This window comes from Seriola aureovittata, chromosome 5 (assembly GCF_021018895.1).
Source record: "Seriola aureovittata isolate HTS-2021-v1 ecotype China chromosome 5, ASM2101889v1, whole genome shotgun sequence".
In the NCBI taxonomy this organism is placed as follows: Eukaryota; Metazoa; Chordata; class Actinopteri; order Carangiformes; family Carangidae; genus Seriola; species Seriola aureovittata.
In genome coordinates, this window is record NC_079368.1 from 22,227,025 (window position 1) to 22,249,554 (window position 22,530).

Genomic DNA, 22,530 nt, shown 5'->3' on the forward strand with positions numbered 1-22,530 from the left:
AGGAGAAATCTCACAGACATGTACCCAGTGCTTCATCCATCCCACCTTGGGAGATGAGGGTTGGAAAACCAGTCAAGCTGCACGTATTGATTACCCTCTAGAGAATGTAGAGGTTCGAAGCGCAATATGTGAAGCTACTTAGAAACTTCTCGTTTCTTTGATGGTTTATCTCTCTCACATCTTTGTCTATCCTGCTAGTGCGGCCATCCCGCCCACCTTCATCTCCGCTTTCTCTCCTTTTCCCACCCATACAGCCTTTCTCATCCTGTCATCCCTGGGCTGGTGGTCCGTCCCTTTTGGAGGTTAAGGGGCACCGTGGGTGAGAGGGCAGTCTGCAGGTTGTGCGGGCACCGCGCTCGCCTTTTCCCACAGCCCGCGTCAAATTATGCTGAACCCTGACCCCAGTGGGTCCTCACTCTCAAAATCGGTGTGGAACGCAATTCAGCCAGCCAGACCCTATTCAGGACCGGACTTTCCATTGGAGGAGAAAAGAATCCCCCCCATCCCAATTGTAGTCAGTGCTCTTCCTTTGTCTGCTGGTCAAGCAGGGTCGGACGACCGGCCGCCACTAGCCAGGACAAGACTTCCGAAAAGCCTATTCAGCATGTGATTTGACCCCCAGGTTCCATTGCTGAGTCACAGGGATCAAACACTGGGAATCTCTGGGGGTTTTCTGCCATTGAGGTTTTCATCTACTGAAACTTACCCTTTGACAAAACTCAAAATGACTAAGGTTTTTTTTTTTTAAGTTTCCTTGATGGAATGCAAATGTTTTACAAAAGTTTCATCCTGGTTCTACAGAGGTGACAAGGGAAGACTTCTGTTTCAGTCTCCTTTGTTGTTCCCTTCTCAAATCCCTCTCTGTTGATGGTCGTTATTGGGTTTATGCATAATTAACTGAAAAAAGAAAGATCACATGGGACAGCTTTCATCCTTGACAGTTGGGGTATGAAAATGTTTGTTGGTGCTGTGTCTGGGGGCAGCTGTTGCCTGGGCTGGGCCGCAGCATTGGCTGTACTATCCGGATTTCCTGGTAATGATTTAAACCAGTCAGAAGCAGTTTTGAAACAGAAGGAATTAATAGTGCATAAAAATAAACACATTTCCTAAAGTACATCAAATCTCATTTTTGATGCTGAGCCCAGGGAGCACTGTAACTATGCATATACTGTACACAAAGAAACCACTGATGTGTACGTTTAACAAATTTCACTTGTTTGTATAGTGATTTAGTAACTTCTCTTGAAACAGCTGGGATAGGTGCTTGTAATGTGTGTTCTGTGTCCTGAACAAACAGACAATCTGATTAGTCTTAAGTCTCATTTGTCTGCTTTGTTGCCATCTACTGTAAGAAACCCCTCTGCGATTAATTAGAGAACACACACAAATATGTATACACACTCAGACACACAAAGAAACAATGTGAAGACGTGGTCATGATTACAAATAGGAGAATGTATGCAAACCCAGGAAAACCCAAGAACCTTGATTTTCAAATATAAATATTCAAATGTGCGCGTGTGCATCTGTTTGTCAGTGTATGAGAGAATGAATGTGTGTGAGTGTGTGTGTGTGTGCAGACTCCAACTTGACGCATGGTTTAAATCTTTTGCAGAGGGGGAGCACTTTGATTGTAATGCCGCGTGCTGTGTGCTAAAGCGGGGGCCTGCTGCAGCTTTCAAGCTGGTCAACTGTCAGGACTGGAGCGTGAAAGGGGGGCCTCAGAGTGAAAGGGGTGGAGGGTCCCACTAGGGGGGTCTTGGAGGAGGAGGGGTGGCTTCTGACGGACCTCCTGGGCTTTGTGGGCCCTCTGTGTGGGCTGCTTCAGCAAGGCGGCCCTCTTCACAAGAGGACGAGAGGGAGGGCCAGCGGGCTCAAGGGAAGGTGCTGGCACATTGGCCCCTGCAGCAGGGAGCATGGGCAAGACGCCAGCTCACCCGTTCAAGTCCCAAAGACCAGATGTTCCTTGTCAAGGAGCTCTTGGCCTTTAATAAATTGAGTTACTGTAAATCTGTAATAAGGCAAGGCAAACATGGGTACCCCCCCCCCCCCAAACTACACTTCATCCCAGATATTCTGCCCTCACAGACTTTTGTCAGTGTCCTATAGGTCAACCCGTGGTGAAGGGGCCATGTCCCCGCTACTGAACCTGCCAGTTATTTTCCAACCTACATCAGAGGACGGATGTTTTCCTTCCCCTCTGCCCCCAACCCGCACTCTAACTATAGAAAATGTCATTCATGCTTCGAGACTGAAACTTCACCAGGTTTCTGACCTTCACTCTTTGATCTTTGTCAGGGTTCTAACCCGAAGAGGATTGTATTTTGAGATGATGTATTACAGAAACTAATGGCACTGAGTTTAATGTTCATGTTTGGGCAAATGTGCCCATTGCTTGTTTTATGTGCCCATTTCTGAGGGTCCAGTTGCTCGTCTGTTCCTGGACTCTTCTGATAACTGATCTGGTCCCCAGGAGAGCCAGGTGGTATGGCTGAAATTCTTATCACTATACTATCACAAATAAAACAATCAAACTGATGTTCAAAGCAACATACCTCACTTTCACTCTACACATGTAAAATAACAATGCTTTTGTTTTGTGTGCTAACAGCGTGCTCAGAATTATTAATTTGAAAAACATATAAATCAACAATTTGTAAGATAATAATATAATAAGATCATATCATCATAGTTTGATTCTGCTGAGAGTGGATAAACATTGAATTATCCCCCAGCCCTAATCCCCCAGTGTTTAATTTTGTTTTAATGTGTTTTCTGCAAATACAGACTGCATCTGCTGTTGTCACTACCAGACTTGAGGCATGGGTCATTTACCCAGGTAACAGCAGCCAGTGTTTTTGGAAGTCATTTGATCTGCTGCAAGAAAAATAAAAATAAATGCAGCTGCTTGTAAAAACAAAGCAAAAAAGATCAACCTGCTCATTGTCCAAATGGGAATCTTGTCAGGCACATCTTTTAGATATATTTTCAGAATTGATTCCTATATGGAAAGGACATTATCACCGTGTAGGCTTTTAAGTGCAATAGCATTGTTCCAAGGAGCACACTGAAAGAGTCGGCAAGAATGTCCCCTGTGCAGTCTTGCTTAGATTTACAGCGCCTCTGAGGATGGCTCTGATCTGGCAGTGGTCAGTTGGCTTTGAAGAGAATTGTACCGCAAGTGAATCACTTTGAACCTGCACTGAGCCGAGCCTTGGGGAGATCCATGGTCCCACATGAGTGGAACTGGACAGTAAATCTAAATGCAGCTCACTTTTTGCACTGTGACATGGGGACTTAAGTCTTAATTTGTTGCCTGCTGAATCCCCTGGTCCAACAGTTCTGCAGCTATGGCTTGATTCCAGGGTGGCCTCAATGCTTTTATGTGCCTGCTAGGCCTGGAATGTTTCCATTGCAAATGAAGGGACTAAACTGAAAGTCCATATCTTTCTGTCTTTCTCCTGCCCCCTCTCTCCATATTGTGACTCAAGGTTTATGGTCTTTGTGGCCGTGGGTTCTTTTAAATTTGAATATGCATTTTTCTTCTGAATTTTCTTCTTATACCTGCTGCATGGTCTTTGCACTCTGACGTGCACCCACAAGCCACCAGAATTATGTAATTGTAGCTAGTGCTGCAATTACAAAATTCAAAAACAGTGAGGTCTTCAACTGTGCCAGCTGCACCACTCCTGACTGATGATTGGCTTGTTGGTCTTTGGTACCCTTGAGCTGGTTGTTTCCTCTTCTGCCTCCCATAAAGATGTGCCGGCCACAACATAGCCAATCCATTTTTGAAGACCTTAAAATAGAGGGGGCAAGTAGAAGACAACAACACATGCTGTACGATGGCAATGTGCAGCCATTGTGAGACTTTTAGAGACAGCAAGTTCAGCTTTTCCTGATTTTCCTGCTTTTAATGACTTCAAGAGCAACCCTCCTGTGTGCCTGCTGTAGATTCGTCCACAGAGCCCACTATAGTGTTGGAGAACTATAACAACTCAAGGATGATGGTGCGAGTACATGCATGAATTGTTACAGACACAAGTCCGGGCAGCATTTGGCACAGGGACCATGCTGAGCCCTCTGCCACCTGCTAGCTATCCCAACAGCTTTCAGAGGGGGGTCCTGAGGTCCTCACTTCATGCAATCTATAAACAAAGTGTCATGTGCCTCACCTACAGCTAGTACTTTCACTTAACAGGTGATCAGGTTGTTATCTACCTACAGTAATCCCCTCAGATGCAAAACCGTGGCTCCATTGCCCAAGGTATTAAAGCCTTTTTTAAATAGGCTTTAGGTTTTACTTACTGGCCAGTGGGCTGTTTCACTTGACACCTCCCACAGTTTGTGGTGCAATGTTTGTTTTTTCACAGGCTTCCCAAGTGTTCCCTTCTTGGGGACCTCCAGGCTTTCTCATGTCTTTAAGGCTCTTTAGGTAAGCCGGAAAAGCAAACAGAGGCATATCTATTATATGGTAAGTGGATCTCACATTACCCTCCCATTTCAATGCAGTCGCCAGTGTGGGCCACTTTTCAAGTGACTGATATCTTCACAGGGGCCAACATGTCAAGGGATGGTGTAATTGATTGTGTTGGATATTTGAGTATGCCACTTTCCCTAGTTCAGAGACCCCCTAATGCTTCCTTCTCCAGTAATATAGCTTATTCGTGAGGTGAGGTTTTTGACACATAACAGTGAGGCGTGATAGACATGTGGTCATGGTACACATTGGAACAAGGGCATTGGAGGCCATATCTTCCATTTTATGAAGCACAGTTATTTTAAAGCTAAAACTATATTAAAAAATGATCTTCTAAAATAATCTATACACTGGGGTCCAAAAGTCTGAGCCCACTTTCCTCACTTGACTTTTGGACCCCTTTTGGCCACTTTCTCCTTCCTTTTTCATAGGTCACTTTATGCACACATGCTTTCAATCCAAATGAAAAGCGCAAGGCTGAAATCATTACTTCTCCAATGAGTTTAGTGAGTAAAGTTCTCCATGCTCCACAGAGAAATGTTGATAATTGCCTGGAGGAAAGCAATGTTTGAAGGATAACTTATCTGTTGGAGCAGTTCTTTTTATCGGCGTCTCTTTATGTTTAGGCTTTTTTTTTTACATGGCTAAAAGGCAAAATCTTCTCAAGTGAACATTTCCTGTTCTTCTTTTTATGATCTTATTACTTAAACAGGAAGAGATTATTAGTATTATTTGATATCATTGAATTTAGTTTTGATATTTTTCTCAGACTTTTGGAACCTGAGGCAGCTGCAAGAGCCAGACTTGACAAAAAAACTTGCCCTAGATGAGAAATTGAGAGTTGACAGCAGTCATTTAACTTTCTTTTACGATACTGATCTGCTGTCGGAGTGTATCCAACAAATCCTGCGTCTGTTACATCTGGCTTTGCTGTTAACCTCTGCAAGAATGCTAAAACTGACTTTAGATTTCCCAAATATGTGTGCATAGCGCAAGACCGTTGAACCACAGCAATCGTTTTATCAAAAAGATCCTGAACATGGCATGTAAACTGAGTGTACTCTGTTGTCTTGGACCTCTGCCATTACACCCTTGAGAAAGGCACGTAACCTGAATTACTCAGCACAAGCTGAACTGCAAAAATTACTGTGAGAAACCTGCAGGGCGCAGATAAATGAATGAGAAGGTTCCATGAAAAATGACTTCATTTATGAAGCTAATAAATCATTATTGCAAACAATGTGGCAAAGGTGGGTCATATTAGGCTGCATGCCAGTTTATTTATTTTTAAACCTTTGTTTCTTTTGGTTGAGAATACTTGAACAGTCAACAAAGTAACAAAGATAGACAGACATTAAGAAAACAAAAATTAGGCAGTATACAATGTGCAGGTTCAGTTAAAGCAGGTAGAGAGCGGTTACTGGTGTTTCGTCTGTGATATTGTTCACACAAAGGCAGTTTTTGTCAGGTTGACATGTTGTAGTCAAGTCAGTTTCTCTCTCAATTACTTAAATAAATGTTCAATAGACGGTTTGTCATTTTTTTTTTGATTTATTTATTTATTTTCATCCTGCTGGTGGCGTGACAGTATGTGAAATCTTGAGCTAAACTATAAATGAATTCCTACACGGTTTATCTCTAATAGCTGGACTGCTGGGCACCTAAACAGAGAAGTGTGAATATGAGCATGAGTTAGCTTGTTTGATTTTGTCTGTGTGAGGCTGGAAACCTGTTGTGTAGTGCATGCTGGGACAGGATGCAGCTCTAACTATGAGCATAAAAAATATATAAATAAAGAATAGTTTTTATTTACTTCAGCTTAGATTGTAATTCATTTTTTAACTTTTTTTGTTTGTTTTGTTTTTGTTTTTCAATACAGCTTATAATTTACGAAGATAAATAGACATTTGAGCACAATACCACCTGCTTTCTATCCTCAAATTTATTTTTAAACTGTACACGACTATGCAACAGAGGATATAAATTTGTGAAGGATATAAATTTGTCAGGGGGTGTTCTAGTCATGCACCTCCATGACTAGAACTTGGCTCAGGCATCTTCTCTCTCATCCAGTCAGTTTTTTTATTTATTTATTTATTTATTTATTGTGTCTCTTTCTGCCTCCCTGGTGTGTTTAGTTGGTCAGGAGGCCAGAGCAGGGCTGCTGGTGGCAGGAGACAGCCGCCATAGCTGTTTTTATTCTGCCAGGATATCCTCTTGACTTGATATGATGCCAACAGTGACCATTACATGTAGTAATCTTGCATAGGTCAGGGAGCAGCTGGGTGCACGTGCCATGCATGCCCATCCGCTCTCTTAAGTAGCCTGAAGTAGTGCCAGGGTCGGAGCTTAAGCTTAGCTGACTAGCTGTGCAGCCACTCCCTGCAGACACTGGGTCCCAAATTGTCAAACGTAATGATATATCTTTAATGAAAAGACATTTACTCCAGACTCATTTTCCAAAAAACAATAGCTGAATTGTCTTTTATTAATCAACAAGTGAAATTTAAGACAAAAGTTGGGAAAAAATGAAGTTTACAGTCTTGTAGGCCAAGTTTATCTAAGTTTCTCTCCTACAAAGAGCCTAGATACTGATTTCCAATAGCCATTAAAGAATAGTACATAGAAGTTCCTTTATATACATCACCCCACCCACCCTGACACTTTAACATTAATTTACATCCTCCATCATCAATCAGTTTATCATCAAGTCTCATTTTATTTCAGAATGTTAAAAACAACTGCAAGCAATTATTTATAAAAATGTTTTCCACTAAAGCATTTACCTTCTTTGTGCAAGAACATGTCAGATAATTTTTCACATTAGATTTTTTAAATTGCCATAATTTGACCATTTGTTGCACAAGGATAAATTAGCCACTTAATGCAGAGTTGGGGCTTTTTCTTATAAGTAGTCCAAGGTTTTTAAATAAGAAATTGATGCATCAGCCCCCATATTGCCGACATCAGAGTTTACCATCCAGGATTAATTGAGAAGGTGTTTGTCTCACCATTAGAATTTCTCACCACTGACGCCCAGGAGTTCACACAGTAAAACTACATTGCAATGATGTCAGCTGTCCGTGTAGCACTCTGCTTTACAGCAGACTTGCACTCACTGAACGAGCCTCGTGCGTAATTTTGCAGCACTGTTTGCGTTACTGTTAACTTAGAAGCCTTGTAAAACAGATCTCATCTTTTCATACTTAGGAGGTGAAAATAGGCACTAATATGTATCTTACCAGATCTCCAATTAACCCTCATTTGATAAAACAGATTACATAATATTGTTGACTTTTGGGATTTGCATATATAAACCATGCATTTCCACTCTGAAATAGAGATGTGCCCTGAAAGTTAACCAATAGTTATCAGCATATAACAATGCTTTAGCTTTTTTATTGCTTTAAACATATGATATGCTGCATAGGAGATATTGACAAATCAGTTATCAGTTATTCTTAAAACAGCATAATACAGTAATGCTGAATATGATTGTCTGTAATAAATTAAAAAATATATGTATAAAAATCCAGCACATGCAAGTTCTCAGTCATTTCACTGTCCACTCTGCACAACTGGTCAGACTCAGAAGTCATTATTCAGGCCTGTTGCCAAAGAGTTCTGCTTTCCTGAGTTTTATGGCTCTCCCCACAACAGTTTACCCCGGTGGCTAACATGGCTGGATTCCAGAAGCAGGAATACAGTTGACACAGACACAGGTGATTAAAGATTTTTTGACACCCTTATGCATGTATAAGCCGCTTTTTTCCCATGCACAAGGCGAGGCCCCTGCTCTGTGTGACCTAGAAGAAGCTAGACTGGATGACCCAGTGGTCATCCTAGGAGCCATCTGGCAACCCGCGTCTTGTGTGGCTTACCCTTCCCACTGCCTCACGCAATTCCTTAAGCAAGCATAAGTGTGCTTAGGAGGACTTAATCTCAGAGAAACTGGTTTGGGCCACACTGTTGACTGCCAATGTGGATGCACCCGACTGTTAGGTCATGGGGTTCCTTCAGTCGTGTAACACTGAGACAGTGTTTTTGGCGACGTATCCTGTCCGCCTGTTGTGTGATTAAAATCTCTGGATAGAATGTGCCCTGTCAGTGAAATGTGGTCTGTATGAAGGTGTTCATACCAACTAGGTATTAAGTATATAGGGGATTCTTTAGTATCTCAGACTACTCGTGTTATCACGAGTGCACAGCTGTAAAGCTGCACTGAAAACTTAATAAGTCATCTGGTGTCATTGGTAAGATCAGTTGTCTGTTGCATAGTACTAAAGAAGGCATTTGCTGCACTGTGAGATGCCCCTGGGTGTGTTCTGTTGGTCTGTGAGGCAAGGAGGGGAAGTGAGAGAAGCTTGAGCCTGTCTGCACTTGCACAGAGGTCACTGCTGGCCTTTTGACTGTCTGCCAGTGCAGGGGCCAGAGTCTTCCAGAAGAGGGCCTTGGCTACAGGCAGACAAGTGAGCCAGCCAGCCAGACAGGCAGCCAGCCGCATCGTCTGCAGTCTAGGTCTGGGGCTACAGGCTGGACTAGGGCAGCTCAAGTTACCCAGACAGATTTGTTAACACTGTTTGGGTCCGCTCGGCTTTCTAGCCAGGCCTCTGAGCCAAACGCGGCTGAGGTGACTTAATCTGTCATTAAACTCACATTACACCCGGACAGAGACTCGGCTCAGGGGGGCAGAGACAGCGCTCACTCTCCCACTCACTGGCATGGCTGGCTGGATTTGAGCAGACACAAAGAATACCCCCCTCCTCCGCCACCTCCTCCTCTTCCCCATCCTCTTCATGCCACACACCATGGCACAGCTAGACAGCCCAGCACGGTCTAGACAAAAGCAATTTCACTTGAAGTTGAAAAGTCATTTGACTGTGTGACGGGCACCTGTGTGGAGTTGGTGGTGTTTACAGGGTGGACAAATGTATTTGTCTTCTTGTGTTGCTTTCTGAATACTGAGGTTATCTGCTATTTTGATTTCTAGAATTTGTTCAATCATCAGTCTTTGTTTTATATTTGCGGAAACATGTAGAAATACAGAAAATCTGATCACTAAACAGATTGAAACCATAATTACTAAAGTCATGAAATGTTGAAATGTTTTAAATGCCTTCGCAGCATTGGTGATTCTGTATTAATTTGAGAATTTCTGCTTTCCAGCCTGTGTCCTTTGACACACACACACACACACACACACACTGTGACAACCAGATTACAATAATTAGTACAAAATGCAATAAAAAAAGTCTGCTTTGGGTCAAGATCTTCATATTTAACAAGTAAAGATGACTGAACAAAAAGCCCTTTGGATTTTAACATCGTTCATCACTGCTTTAAAGGAACTGCGAACACCACATACCCAAATACTGATAACTCAGTGTGGTAGACATTCTTCAATCTGAGTGTGAAACTGACTGAATAAGTTTACATGGTTGGGTATTGTAGTTTTATTGCATCAGTGACATTAGTGGCATTTTAATGTTTTTTTCTCAGGGCTGCTGACAGAACTCATTTGTCTCTGTACATTCTTCACTCCCTATCAGACAAACAGGAGGCGATGGCTGAACTTCGTTCACATCGGGCAAACGAAATTGCTTCCATTACTCTCAGCTTAAAAATGTCAGAAACCCTAACAACCTGCAGCACCTTCAGTGGAGGTCTAAGACATTGTTTCTCTCTGCTGAGATTTGTTTTTACGTAACAGCTGGTTCTGGTTCTCCCCCCGACCTCACTGCACCCCGACTGTCATGAGCTGCCAACAGCCAACATATGATCTTTATAATCAACTGTTACAAAGAACAGTGCCAAACCAATAAGCCACATATTTCTCAGATAAGAAGATTGTTTTATTTCATGTAGTTTTATTCTGTTTTACTTTAGTACATTTGGTTGCATTCTGGTGTAAATCCGTGTTTGGATAGTTTCATGACTTCATGTATTTGTGAGTGATTATGTGAAGAAAAGACATCGTGCATGGGAAACTACTTGAAGTGTGGATGGGGATGATACACAAGGACCTTCGTTTTTCTTTTTTAATGTTCTTGGTCTCAGAGGACGAGTGTGGTCTCTGAAAACTGTAATGCAACATTAAAACCAGGGCTTTTCTCAAACTTGGTCAACATAAAATTGCAAAAATGGTTCTGGCTGAATCATGAAAAGATGCTGGTCTGAAAACATACTGAAACACAAGGTAATATGTGGTCACTGAACTCATCTGGTGTTATGTTTGTTTGCGATTTTAAAAAAAGTGCAGATTATTTGCTGTAAACAGCACATGGTTTGAGAGTAGTGTTGCTGCTTTTCATGTAAAAAATGAAAGAAGATGTTCTGCTGATAATACAGCTGCTGATATTTAAATGATTTTTCTGTGCAAGTGTCTTAAAAACAGCAACCATTATTCCTACTTCCTACTACTACTAAATGTGATAATTTCTTAATGTGTAGAGTGATACATAATGTTTGAATTGACCATATTCTCTGTTCGACAGATCAAGAAGTACTTTGAGCTGGAGCCGCTGGCCCGAGGGAAGCGCTGGATCTTGGAGGGCAGCACCACCGACAACATGGAGGCAGTGAAGGAGAGCTTCGGTCAGTTCATTAGCCTGTTGGAGGACAAGGACACAGAGCCTGCAAGGATATGATGCTAACACTGCTAATGCAGAGACATTAGCGGCTAACAACAAGGAAACACCGCATCCTGATGGTGCCCATGTTCACACACTCATGCACAGACACAAACATGTACACATAAGAAAATTCAGCAGATGTGGGCCTCTCTCTTCGAGATGTGTATTGTATGTTATCCTTCACTGAGGTCTCATTTTTCAAATTGGAAGAGTGTGCACAAGCAACAGTCAGCCACTACAACCTGACAGAGGAGAGCTGCCATTAAACCCACCCGATGTAAAACAGTTTGTCATGAAAAATCATTGAACTTTGCCAGAGATGGAAATCTTGTTTACTACTGTGCCATTGTGATTAAACCAGTGGCATTTGGGACGTATGGCATTCCTTTAGTCATCGTCGGACACTAACACACACATTCTCATTCTCAGTCTCACACACACACACGCACGCACACACACACACACACACACACGCATACGGTCACACACAAAGTGGAGCCCAGGTTGTCTGTAGATATGTTTAACGTCTCCACTAATTACTTTACAGGATGTTTGGGTGGGCACGGCTGATATCCTTTCCACTGAGAAGTACTGTATGGCTGTCAAGTGTGCTTCTCCTTTTGACTCGGTAACAACGAATGTCGTTGTGTGGTCGGAGTGCATAGTCCAAAGCCTTGTGTTATGTACGGTAGTTACATATCGGTGAGTCACACTGTGTCTGAATATCTAATCTGAATAGTGTAGTCTGAGTATCTCATGGAGTATTATGTACATGCATAGAAGCATGTTGCTGTGTACCCTCCTGTGCCGCCATACACAAGTACTACTTATCATGTGACTAAGTGCTAGGTGACTTTATGGAGTCGTGAGTCCATTTGGAGAACGTGAGAACAAGTCTGAATGCTTTTTATAAATGTGCAACTTACGATATATTTTATAGCTCTGTATGTTAACCTCATAGAGCTACGTTCAGATTTTTTATATATCATACCACACCTATGACTTCTTTCAAATCAAAGACCAAAAAACAAAAAAAAAAAACAAAACACAGTGATTATTGACTGGGCTGGGTGTAGCCACAAGGTAGAGAAATATGATGGATTTAGCTTCATTTCAGTGTTTAGCAAATGTAATATTTGTGTATCTGCATTTTTACTGTATTTTTTTTTCTTCTGAATTTGACATAATGCCTCTCAACACTGGCGAGCGCCTCCAGTTTCCCATCAGGGTGGAATACAAACTCTATCAATCAGCCACAGCAACAGCTGCATCTGACAAGTCCCTGTCCGACACCCTAATGCCTTCCAACTGTCTGTGAAGACCCCTCCCTGTCTGCTGTTTATCGTGGACCCCCACCCCACCTCATCCCAACTCATTCCAACCAACGTTGCCCCTCCACTCCAGCTCCGTTCCCTGTCCCCATTACTGCTCAGTGGGGTTTTTTACCCCAGATGCCATCTTTCAGCCCGGCTGCTCTTGTGTGGACTCCAAGCGTCTAAAATGAGTCGTATTCATTGTGCCACAGGTGTGTGGTTGTTCCCCAGGATGTGCTTCAGTAACGGATAAAGTTCACACCTCCTTCCTGTGTGATTTGCATTTTCGTTGTTGTTTTGTTCAGTATTTTGTCAGGTTTTTAGAGATTGAATCACTTTTTGTACCTGACTTGAGATCTGCCAGGTCATTTTTACAGTCCGCATGGATCAGTGCATTCGGTTGCTTGAATGCGAAATAAATCTTTCGACTAGGAGGGTTTATACCAATGCCGGACTGCTGACACATAGGTTTTAAAACATTCACTGCAGTCTATTTGGGTTTTTTTTTTGTTTTTTTTGTATCTTTGTTTGTTTTTTCAATCATACGTTTTGTCTAAAATGGCAATTAAAGTTTTAAAAATTAAAATATTGTCTTAGTTGTTATTTACATCATGATTACTTTTGCTTATTAAAATGTTGTAGTAAACTGTTTAATATATCTCACATTGAATGCTATAATGTCTTTTTAATATGTAACCTGATAATGGGGGGTATGGATGACAGTTTCTAGGTTTGTTAAACAGTATAAATATTTTCTGTATTCTGGGAACTAGTGAAGGGTGTAGCATTTCATCTGTTTGTGATCAGAAATTCATTGAGACCAGATATGAATTTAGAGACTACGGTGTAGGTCTGTTTTCAGTAAATATTTGTACAATTGGATATTAATACTTCATGTATCTGTATGAAATGTGTGATGAGTTGAATGTTTGCCCACGTTTCTGGAAACATTTTCTTCACAACGTCTCTGATTTGTGATTTAAGGTGGAAATCTGAGACTCTGGAAGATAATCAGGAAAACGCAGATGAACCAGTGGAGGTTGAGCCAAAGTTAAAAAAAAAAATCTAAAAAAAAAAAACCTCAAAGTCAAAGTGGAGCAGCTGAAGAAAGTTCTGAGTGGAAAGTTAACCGAGTGAGACAGGAGTTCTTGATAAATATACTCTACTCTGTGCTACCTCTGCCTCCCCTTTTCTTCTCCTTTTGCCCTTCTTCCCTCTCTTTCAAATTAACCGTGTGGCTTTAATACAATGTGTGTCATGCAGGTTGCCCTGGCGACTCTTTGATCCTGTTTTCCAGTCTCTGCCTCTGGGGCAGACGTGCTTCTCTTCAGTCTGCTGCACACCAGCTCTGGAAGCTGCTGCAGCCCTGAGACAAACCATGGGCTGCTGCGCTTGTCTCACTCCCCTTTTTTCTTCCTGTCGCTCTCACTTTCTCTCTGTTTTCTATCTCTCTCTCCTTACTGTTTTTTTTTTCCCTCTCTCTCGGGTTCTCTCCATTTCTCTGTCTCTCTTGCTCGCTCTGCTTCCCTTTGGTCACGCCAAAGCAGCCCTCCCTCAGCATGGGCATCCAGGGTGCCCTGGGGAAGGGAAGAGGCCAGAACCTCAGCGAAACAGCCCTCTTGGGAGAAAAAAGGGAGAGACAGGGGACCTTTCTCTCTCTCTCTCTCTCTCTCTCTCTCTCTCTCTCTCTCTCTCTCTCTCTCTCTCCTCCTCCTCCTCCTCACCCTCTCCTTCTGTCTGTACAGTTGAGTTTAATCCCTTGAAAAAGATGCAGCCCATCCTCTCCTCCCACATTGAACCTTTACCTGCTCTACCTGTGTAATTGCTGGTGTCTAGCTGCAGATTTTTTTCTCTTGTCCTTGTTGAGAGCCAGTCAAGAACTTATATTATTGATGTTGTGCTGTAATACACTCCAGATTTTTCCAATCAGTCTGTGCCCACAGTTGCTTTACCAAGCAACAGTGTTGGGGACGTGATGTTTACTGTGATGGATACAGTATCTCAAGAAACATTCAAGTCTGTGCAAGTTGATTTCTATAATTCACTGAAATGAATGGTAATTAATGGCTGCCTGGAAGGAAGGAAAAACACTAACAGAAATGCAAAGAGAAACTGTGACAAGCTTGATTGTTGGCAGTGATATAAAGTGAAGGTGTGTTTTGTAACAAAAGGATGAAACATGCAGAAATGCAATTTAGAGAATGACTGTGTAAGACCCTGCACAAAACACAGTGAACTTACAGTACTCAGCAGAGTGCAAACCTGCCAACCACAGCCAATTATTAAACGCTCCAAGCTACAGCCTCCATCATAGTTTATTGTTTGTCTTTTTGGTTTTGATTTCCTGACATCAAGAGCGCTGCATTCACGTCATTATTGGTTGTCTTCGCATTTACAATGTGGTTACACTGTGTTTAGTACACACGCATCACAGTCAATGAAAAGACAGGAAATCTTCCATCAAGTGTGGGTTGGATTCAAACATGGGCTGTTCTCATTTTAACACTTTAGGAATGAAAATCAACTCTCATCATTTTACAGTGTAGGAAGCAGACTGGCTGCAGAATGAAATGATCCATGTAGGTTTTAAAAAATATATTATCCTTACACTTTGCTGCCACATTTTACATTTTCAGCATGACCTCAGTATGACTCCTTAACTACACTAAAGTAGAAGCTATTTGATATACTACACACAGTGTTTGACAAAACTACACAAAGCATGTCTGCCAAAAACAAACAAGAAAATATTGGCAGTATAAAATGAAATGCTGTATAACAGATTTTAGGATGCATTTCTAAAGTAAACAGCTGCAATTTTATCGGTGCAGACTGCAAATAAGTAAAATCCCATGGATAGAAATTCTTGATTTTAGCTTTCTTTGATTTGACAAAATAAAGAATACAGTGAAACAATATTACGTAAAACTGTTGCATTTGCAATGGCCCTTATGTTTGGGAAATATTAATGTAAAGGAAATTTGTTGTATTTTTCATATTTTGGCATGTACGATGGGACATAAAATTATAAGGACAAAAGTGTGCCACATAGAGTATAAGGACCCACCAGAAGTACAAAGAAATGTGATCACACATAACAAAATGACCCCTATGAGCTTTGTGAAATGCAAATGCGCGACCCAACGGGGAACCTAACTTTCGTTTACAAGACAAACAAAAGCAGGCATGTTTTCTTAAACTCTGCAAAGAATGCCCATTTCTCTCTGTCTTCTCCCTTCTCCCGTCCAGTGTGTGTGGCAGCATTTCTGCTGATAAGACCCCGCTAGGAGGTGGAACAGATGTTGCCCTGATATCCATCTGGGCCTCGTACCCCTGCTCTGCCTCCCACAGCTGGTGCTCCAAGCAGGTCACCCCACATTCCCGGCCCCTCACAGCAAGGGACTGCTCCCACAAAAAAAAAAAAAAAAACTGCTCTCCTCCTCAGGATCGTCGAGCAGTGACGCAGCACAGAAATCAGCCTTGATGCTGCTTTCACTCATCCATGTGTGTATGTGTGAGAGCGAGATGCCAGTCAGTCATCAGACAGGATCTCTGGGTTCATTCGAGGTGTTTCCTCTTTGTTTCAACACTCTCCTGCCTTCATGATTCTCACACAAACACACACACACGCACGCACACGCCCCTTTGAAAAACAAACACAAGTGACGGAAATGCATCAATATGATGTAAGCTAGTGAGGAAATGTTCCCTGGACTAACTAATCAGTCCCAGATATGTGAGACGATTACACCAAAGAGTCACAAAATGTGCAGCACGTTGACATCCTGACTGGTGTCCCGCCACATATTTTGATTTTTTTAAATTAACCAGCAATCTGGCAATTTTGTTTGTCCTTAGGCTGTGAGAACTTCATATGTCAGTTTTATTTGAATTTACTGGATTAATAGACATATTTAGTTGCCAAACGATACTGGTGTGAAATAGTAATGGCAATAATTTCAGATTTTTAAGGTTAGTACTCTCCACTTAAACCCAAATGGCTTAAAGTTGATTATTTAAAATGATTATAAATCTACTTTTTTTTAAAGAATTTACAGATTATAAAACCATTATACTAATGTCAAACACACACACACAAGCCCATAATGCTTATTGTGCACTAAGTAACAGCAAAAAACAATTCTTAAAACCTTGCCTGACAGCAAATAGACTTGTTTTCTTTTTGTTTTACTTTCAAATACTTTTATTTTCAAATGTTTACTGCAAATACTACGTCATCAACATCCTTGTTATTGAATATATTCAGTGATTTATCAGCAACTTACAGCTGTTTTTTTTTTTATCCGCTGTGTGATTTCAGATGTGCAGCAGGAGATTCGTCAGAGCCGACCTCCTTCACTCTGAATGTGACGGCAGAGGAATCCCTCCTGTCGTGCATGTGATCCTGCAGGTTTGTGGTCAAGCTGTAAAACAAATGAATCTGTCAAACCTGATAGAATGTGCATGAGTTACACGCCTGCCAAGACGTAGGTGAACACGCTCTGCAGCAACATGCCACAGTCATTATTACCACTAATTAATACTAAAGTTTCTGTTTTTTTTTCCTTCTGCACTTGAGTTTAACCCATAATTAAATTTAGGTTCACATAAGGTTAAACTTGGCGTAGCAGATTCAGTTTCTATACATCTGATATAAAGATTGTGATACACAAGCACATTTGAGTATATTAAATCATTCGGAATATATTTAAGTAATTTAATCGGAAGGGGAAATTGAAGATATTGGGCACCGAACCAGCTGTCATTTCTTTCCGATCAAACCGGTTTGGACAGGGAATCCTTTATTCGCATGAGTCCAGTGGGGCTAGAAGCTCAGACTTTCTCATTATTTCTTCACATTTGTTTCTGTTAAATGTAAGAATGTAGAAACCCTCACAAATGTGTCTATTCCTGGAACAGATGTGGCCTGCTGAAACTTGTGAGCTCTGCCTTCCCCAAACTGCATCCACTGCCTCAGATTTATGAACCGGGATCTTCACGGATTAGAGTCTGAAAAACTCCCTCTGCAACTGATCCACAGCAGGTAAATCTTAGTGAATGTGAAGTTTCACAGGTGACTATGATCTGAGTTTGATTTTCTGTCTTTTTATCTACTGCAGAACTTCTGGATCTCTCTTTTTCTGTTCCTACATTAGAGCAATGACACAGGTAAGTAGAAGTACTGCATTCAAAATCGTACTCAAGCATTAGTATTAGCAGCAAAATGTACAGTATCATAAGTAAAAGTGTTCATTAGTCAGCAGAATGACCCTTGTGAGATATTATTTTATTGGATTAGTATTATTGATGCATAATAATCATTGTATTTAATGCTGTGGCTGGTTAAAGTAAAGCTTAATATAATGTCGGGTTGTTCAGTCTATAACAATACATCATATTTTATGAGGTAATATATTTTGCATGTCATTGGTAAGAACTGATTATAATGCTCAAATGTTGTGGACAGTTGAAGCACAGTTTGTGCCTCTGAGCTGTAGTGCTATAGATGAGTATAAAATGGACACACTCAGGTAAAGTACAAGTACCTCAAACCTTCCAGCTTGTGAATTTTCAACTGAGGATAATGTTCTGTCACTTTTGGCGCTTAAACATATTTTAACTGTTTGTGAGTTTGAGACAAGATGAAATGAATATGATCTTCGCAGGGATCCTTTAAATGTTCAGATATTTAAAGACTTAAATCGCTCAAACTTTTGTCCTTGAAAAATTGAGGAAACCATGCCGTGCAATTCTACTCTGGCCCTTTGTGGCCACCTAAACGCCTCTTGTTTTTTCTGTGTGTTTGAATGCCTCGTCTGTTGGGTGTCTTCCGTGGGATTCCAGCAGGCTTGTCACTCAGATTGTTTGTCCTGGGGACGAGATCTGTGTGAGTCCTGTTTCTCTTCCTCTTTCCTCGGCCCGAGTGCTGATGGAGACCCGCATCCCAGGTGGCCCACACATCAAAACAAGAGGGATCGCAGCTCTTGGTTTTCAGACAAACATCACTCACTTTCTTTGTTGTCTGAGGGACAGGGGGCATGGCGGTTTATCTCCAGAGGATCTCCCCCGCTATCGCCTTCCACCAGCCCACCGCCCCATCCCACAGGAGCCGCTAAAAGCAAATGTCAGTCATGGAGAAGGCGTTGCATTCCTTCAAAAGGTCAATTAGTGGTGGCCACTGAAGGATCTGTTGCATGTTTAAGTCAAAATACGGGGGAAATATTTGAAAATCTTCTTTTCAAGATTGTCCAATCCGGTTACAGATTTATTTCCTTGGTGCAAAACAAAACCACAGGAGGTAATTTGCCTTCTCTATTTGAAATCCTTCTTTACGATGACACCTCTGTCACGTTGCAGCCCATGTTTTGAAGATAACTGCCCTGCCCTCTGCACCTACCTACCACACACAGCCCAGTTTAGTCTACTGTGAGTTATTTGACATGGAGCCTGATTCACGATGTACCACATATGCAACCTATTGCTCTCTCAGGCCATGTGATGGGAGCACAGTAGCAGCTTGCAATGTAGCAGCTCCTGACCCATCTGTGCAGGTGATTCCTGCTCCGGCTCATCCCCTCCAGGCCTATAAGGAGCACCGTGTCTAGGGGACTTTTATGATCATGACCTTAACATGCCCGTCTCAAGTGGTCTAGACTCAGTGCTCCGTTTACTAGAGTCCCTATCCCACTGATGGCTATCAGACTTTTCGCTTTTTACTAGTGACTCTCTCTTGTCATAAGTCTTTGAAGACGGACAGACATGACGCTTTGACCATCCTTTTTGTGGACTTTTTAGAATTTACTGTCACAGCTCTGAAAAACAGGGATTAACAGAGGGGAGGGCTCTGACATGCACTGCCTCTCTCTGCAGGAGAGTCAGATGAACATGTGCAGAGTACAGCTGTGGCTTGGCTGCACTGTAAGAAGGTGGTCAGACGTTCATGCAGGGCAGATGCCAGCTTTAAATTAAAATCTATATCAAGTGCAAGCATCAGGAAGGACGGATCTGGGTCAAAAGATGTTGGGGAATCTTTTCTATGAGACAAACTGAGGTAAAGTTACACCTTTGTGCCAAGTGATAATGTTTTCACACTAACACAAGTGACATTTACCTCATTCGCTGTCTTTGATTGTGGTTTTTATGAACCTTGGCCTCTGATAACTCCTATAATGAGCTAACGCAGTGGATGTTTCATAAGAAGCCACAGGTGATTAACCACTCACTAATGTGTAGTAAATATTTAATTGTTGCCTATAAATTTTGCTTTTTATACATTATGATCTGTTTGGTGCGCTGCCTGGCACCGAGCCAAACACTGTAGGTGGATTAGCTCATTGAATCCAAACAGTTTACGGGGAAAGCTGCTCTAGTGACGACACTATGTGGGCAGCTTGCAGCTCTCAAAATACAAACGTTCCGTGTGAAAGCGAAAAAGTGAGTCTTTCACAGGGACAATCTAGTAAACACGGTCGCTGCGTAGAGAGAGAACACCTGTGTTTTACCAAAGTTTTGGCACGGAGCAGTTTAATCACTACCGGAACCATATTTGGTCGAGTGCAAATTTAACGTTGCCCTTAAAGTGATGACGACATGCACCCTGACTCACGCAGGGAACTGCAAAGTCAGTCACAAATAAGATGTGAGTGAACCATGAAAGCAGAGATGGTGCTGAGATGAATCAGCTCTGCTGGAGTAGCAGGCTGCAGACACAAACACGGGTTAGATAGCAGGAATAAGCTGCAGCCAGAAATAGTGTTTAAGGTGTTGAGGATTAGGGTTAAATGTCAGAAAGGTCAAGTAAGAGACTAGTTTAGATTGGATTAGAGAGGTTAGCTGGAAGGAGCTTGCTGACCAATTGGTCAAGTTCTGAGTCTTTCTATACTTGTACAGTAACCAATGGTATATACAGTATGTGTATTTACATTTAATGTTGACAAACCTGACCCTTATTTGAGGGAGGTTATTTCCCACTAAACCACAACCTAGTTTTTGTAAAAGTTTGTGAGTATTTAGAAACAATTTATATAGTCTGAAATATTTTTTATTTTGAGTCAATGTAGAAAAAAAGTCAGTTGTTTCAACACCTGCAACACTGATGAAGTACAAGTTTAAATGAAACCACATCTTCAAAGAAGACAGCTCCTAAATGTTTTTCTATAATTTTGAGAATTCCTGTTTGTGTCCATTCCAGTGTTTTGGGATCACACGGCAGTGCTTCCTCTCTGTTTACTGTCTTTCTGAGGACTGAGCCTAAACATCCTCTAACAGGATTAACCAACAGGAGAAACCCAGAAGAAGAAAATATGTCCACTCACTTAACCTGCCAGAGGGTGACTCACTGACCAACAACTGTGTAGTCATAACAAATTTACACCAAAGAGTTAATAAGCCTCTTCTCAAAATACTGTTTTTGCCCAAATTTCAAATCAGGAGTGAAAATATTTTCACAATAAAATCACCTTAGATTTTTAGCAAATACTTTTTAAACAGTTTTAACTGAATGAGAGTCTGTGCCAAATTTTAACACTATTTAAATTAAATTTTTTAAATTTTATTTTAAAATTTTAATTCAAATACTCTTAACTTATGATTATGACTTAATTACCTGATCACATAGTTGTATCAGATCTACATCAGACCTAGAGTGAAGCTACCAGTCACACAATTTCTATACCAAAGCAAAATGTGAACGAACAAATAACCAGGGCAACCCTTAACATCTGTTTTCCTTTAAAACCCCTGAAAACTTACTTCTCTATAACTTTGACTATTCTAATCTCAATAAATAACAAGTCATGTAAATAAATCATCTTTAGGTTTGTTCTGTTCAGAGTTAAACAGTGACAAACTTGATTATCTGCATCATCAGGTGTGTGTGTGCATGTGTGTGTGTGTCGACCAGCTGTCATCAGAATTAGATTTACATATTGATCAACTTTGATTAGTGCACTGATTCCAATTACTCGCAGTAAGACGCAGAGTGAAAAAACACAGGTTTTCAGAGCCTTTAAGTAGCTTTAAGGTTGGAAAAATAATGTTATTCCACACTGTCTGACACTATTGCATATAAATTCTGTATCCTGTTATTCATTTAAGGTATATGATGTTTACACTGATTTTATGGCTGCATCATTCCATCAAATAATATTCTGGATGTTTCGCATCCATTTATATACATTTCCCCAAAATTGAACCCAATAGTGGGATCAAAGCGGGTAAACAGAATATTGTAATGTACTGTAAATGTGTGTATTTTTATTTGTGGTTATTAGCAACAGCATTGAAATGTAACCAAGTACTTTAAATCAAGTACTGTTCTTAAGTACGCTTTTGAGATACTTGTACTTTAGTATTTCCATTTCATGTTATTTTATACTTGCACTCCACTAAAATATGACCTTATGAAATAGGATTAGCTGTTATATAATGAACTAACAAAGATAGTTAATGTCTTTTCAGATAACTGTGGGAAGCTCATCTAATAAGACTGCTCTTTCTTTTGCATTTTTCTTATACATTTCTCACCATTACAATGTTTTTTTTCCATCCAGCCATGGGGACAGCTATGTCTGGCGTGGGGCCCAGAAACCTACAGACACTATGGGGAACAACCTTGGTGTTGATGGTATCTCCATCCCAATGGTTCGGTTGGGGTGGTCTGAGGTGGAAGAGCCCTCTCCCCTTCTTTGACCAGTCATCTGCTGCAGTGGGAATGACCTGAGAGATGCCATGAGCATCAATCTCATCGCAGCAATGAAGGAAGATCTGCACCACCTCCACCTGCGGTATCCAGGTACAGTATAAAGATCATTTTCTCAGAGGTGCAGGGGGAAGGCTGGTATCAATCCGGGGAAGATCAACAAGGCTCGAAGGTTTGTGAAGAGTGTTCATTGTTTAAGTGGCAGCTTTGTACATCATCCACACATAAGGTTTGACACTTGCTATTTTTAACATCCACAATAATCTACTCGTTGCCAAATTAAAAGCAAGTTTTAACTAGAATAACTGCCTCTTGTGTGTTTACGCGAACCAGTCAAGATGCAGGAAATATGGTCACAATCTCCTCTTCTGTTCCTGATATGTGGTGTTAAATAATGGCTAGAAA

General features: G+C 41.3%; 1 protein-coding gene across 2 annotated transcripts in view; it reads left to right on the plus strand.

The window, feature by feature from the left end:
- The window catches only part of LOC130169344 (ADP-ribosylation factor-like protein 15), a 100,892-nt gene extending 87,865 nt beyond the window's left edge, over positions 1–13,027 (plus strand). For both annotated transcript variants that reach the window (XM_056376019.1, XM_056376018.1), the window contains exon 5: positions 10,975–13,027. In XM_056376019.1, the coding sequence (XP_056231994.1) occupies positions 10,975–11,127 (153 nt within the window). In that variant the 3' untranslated portion in view covers positions 11,128–13,027. The remainder of the gene's footprint in view (positions 1–10,974) is intronic.
- Positions 13,028–22,530: the final 9,503 nt, after the last annotated feature.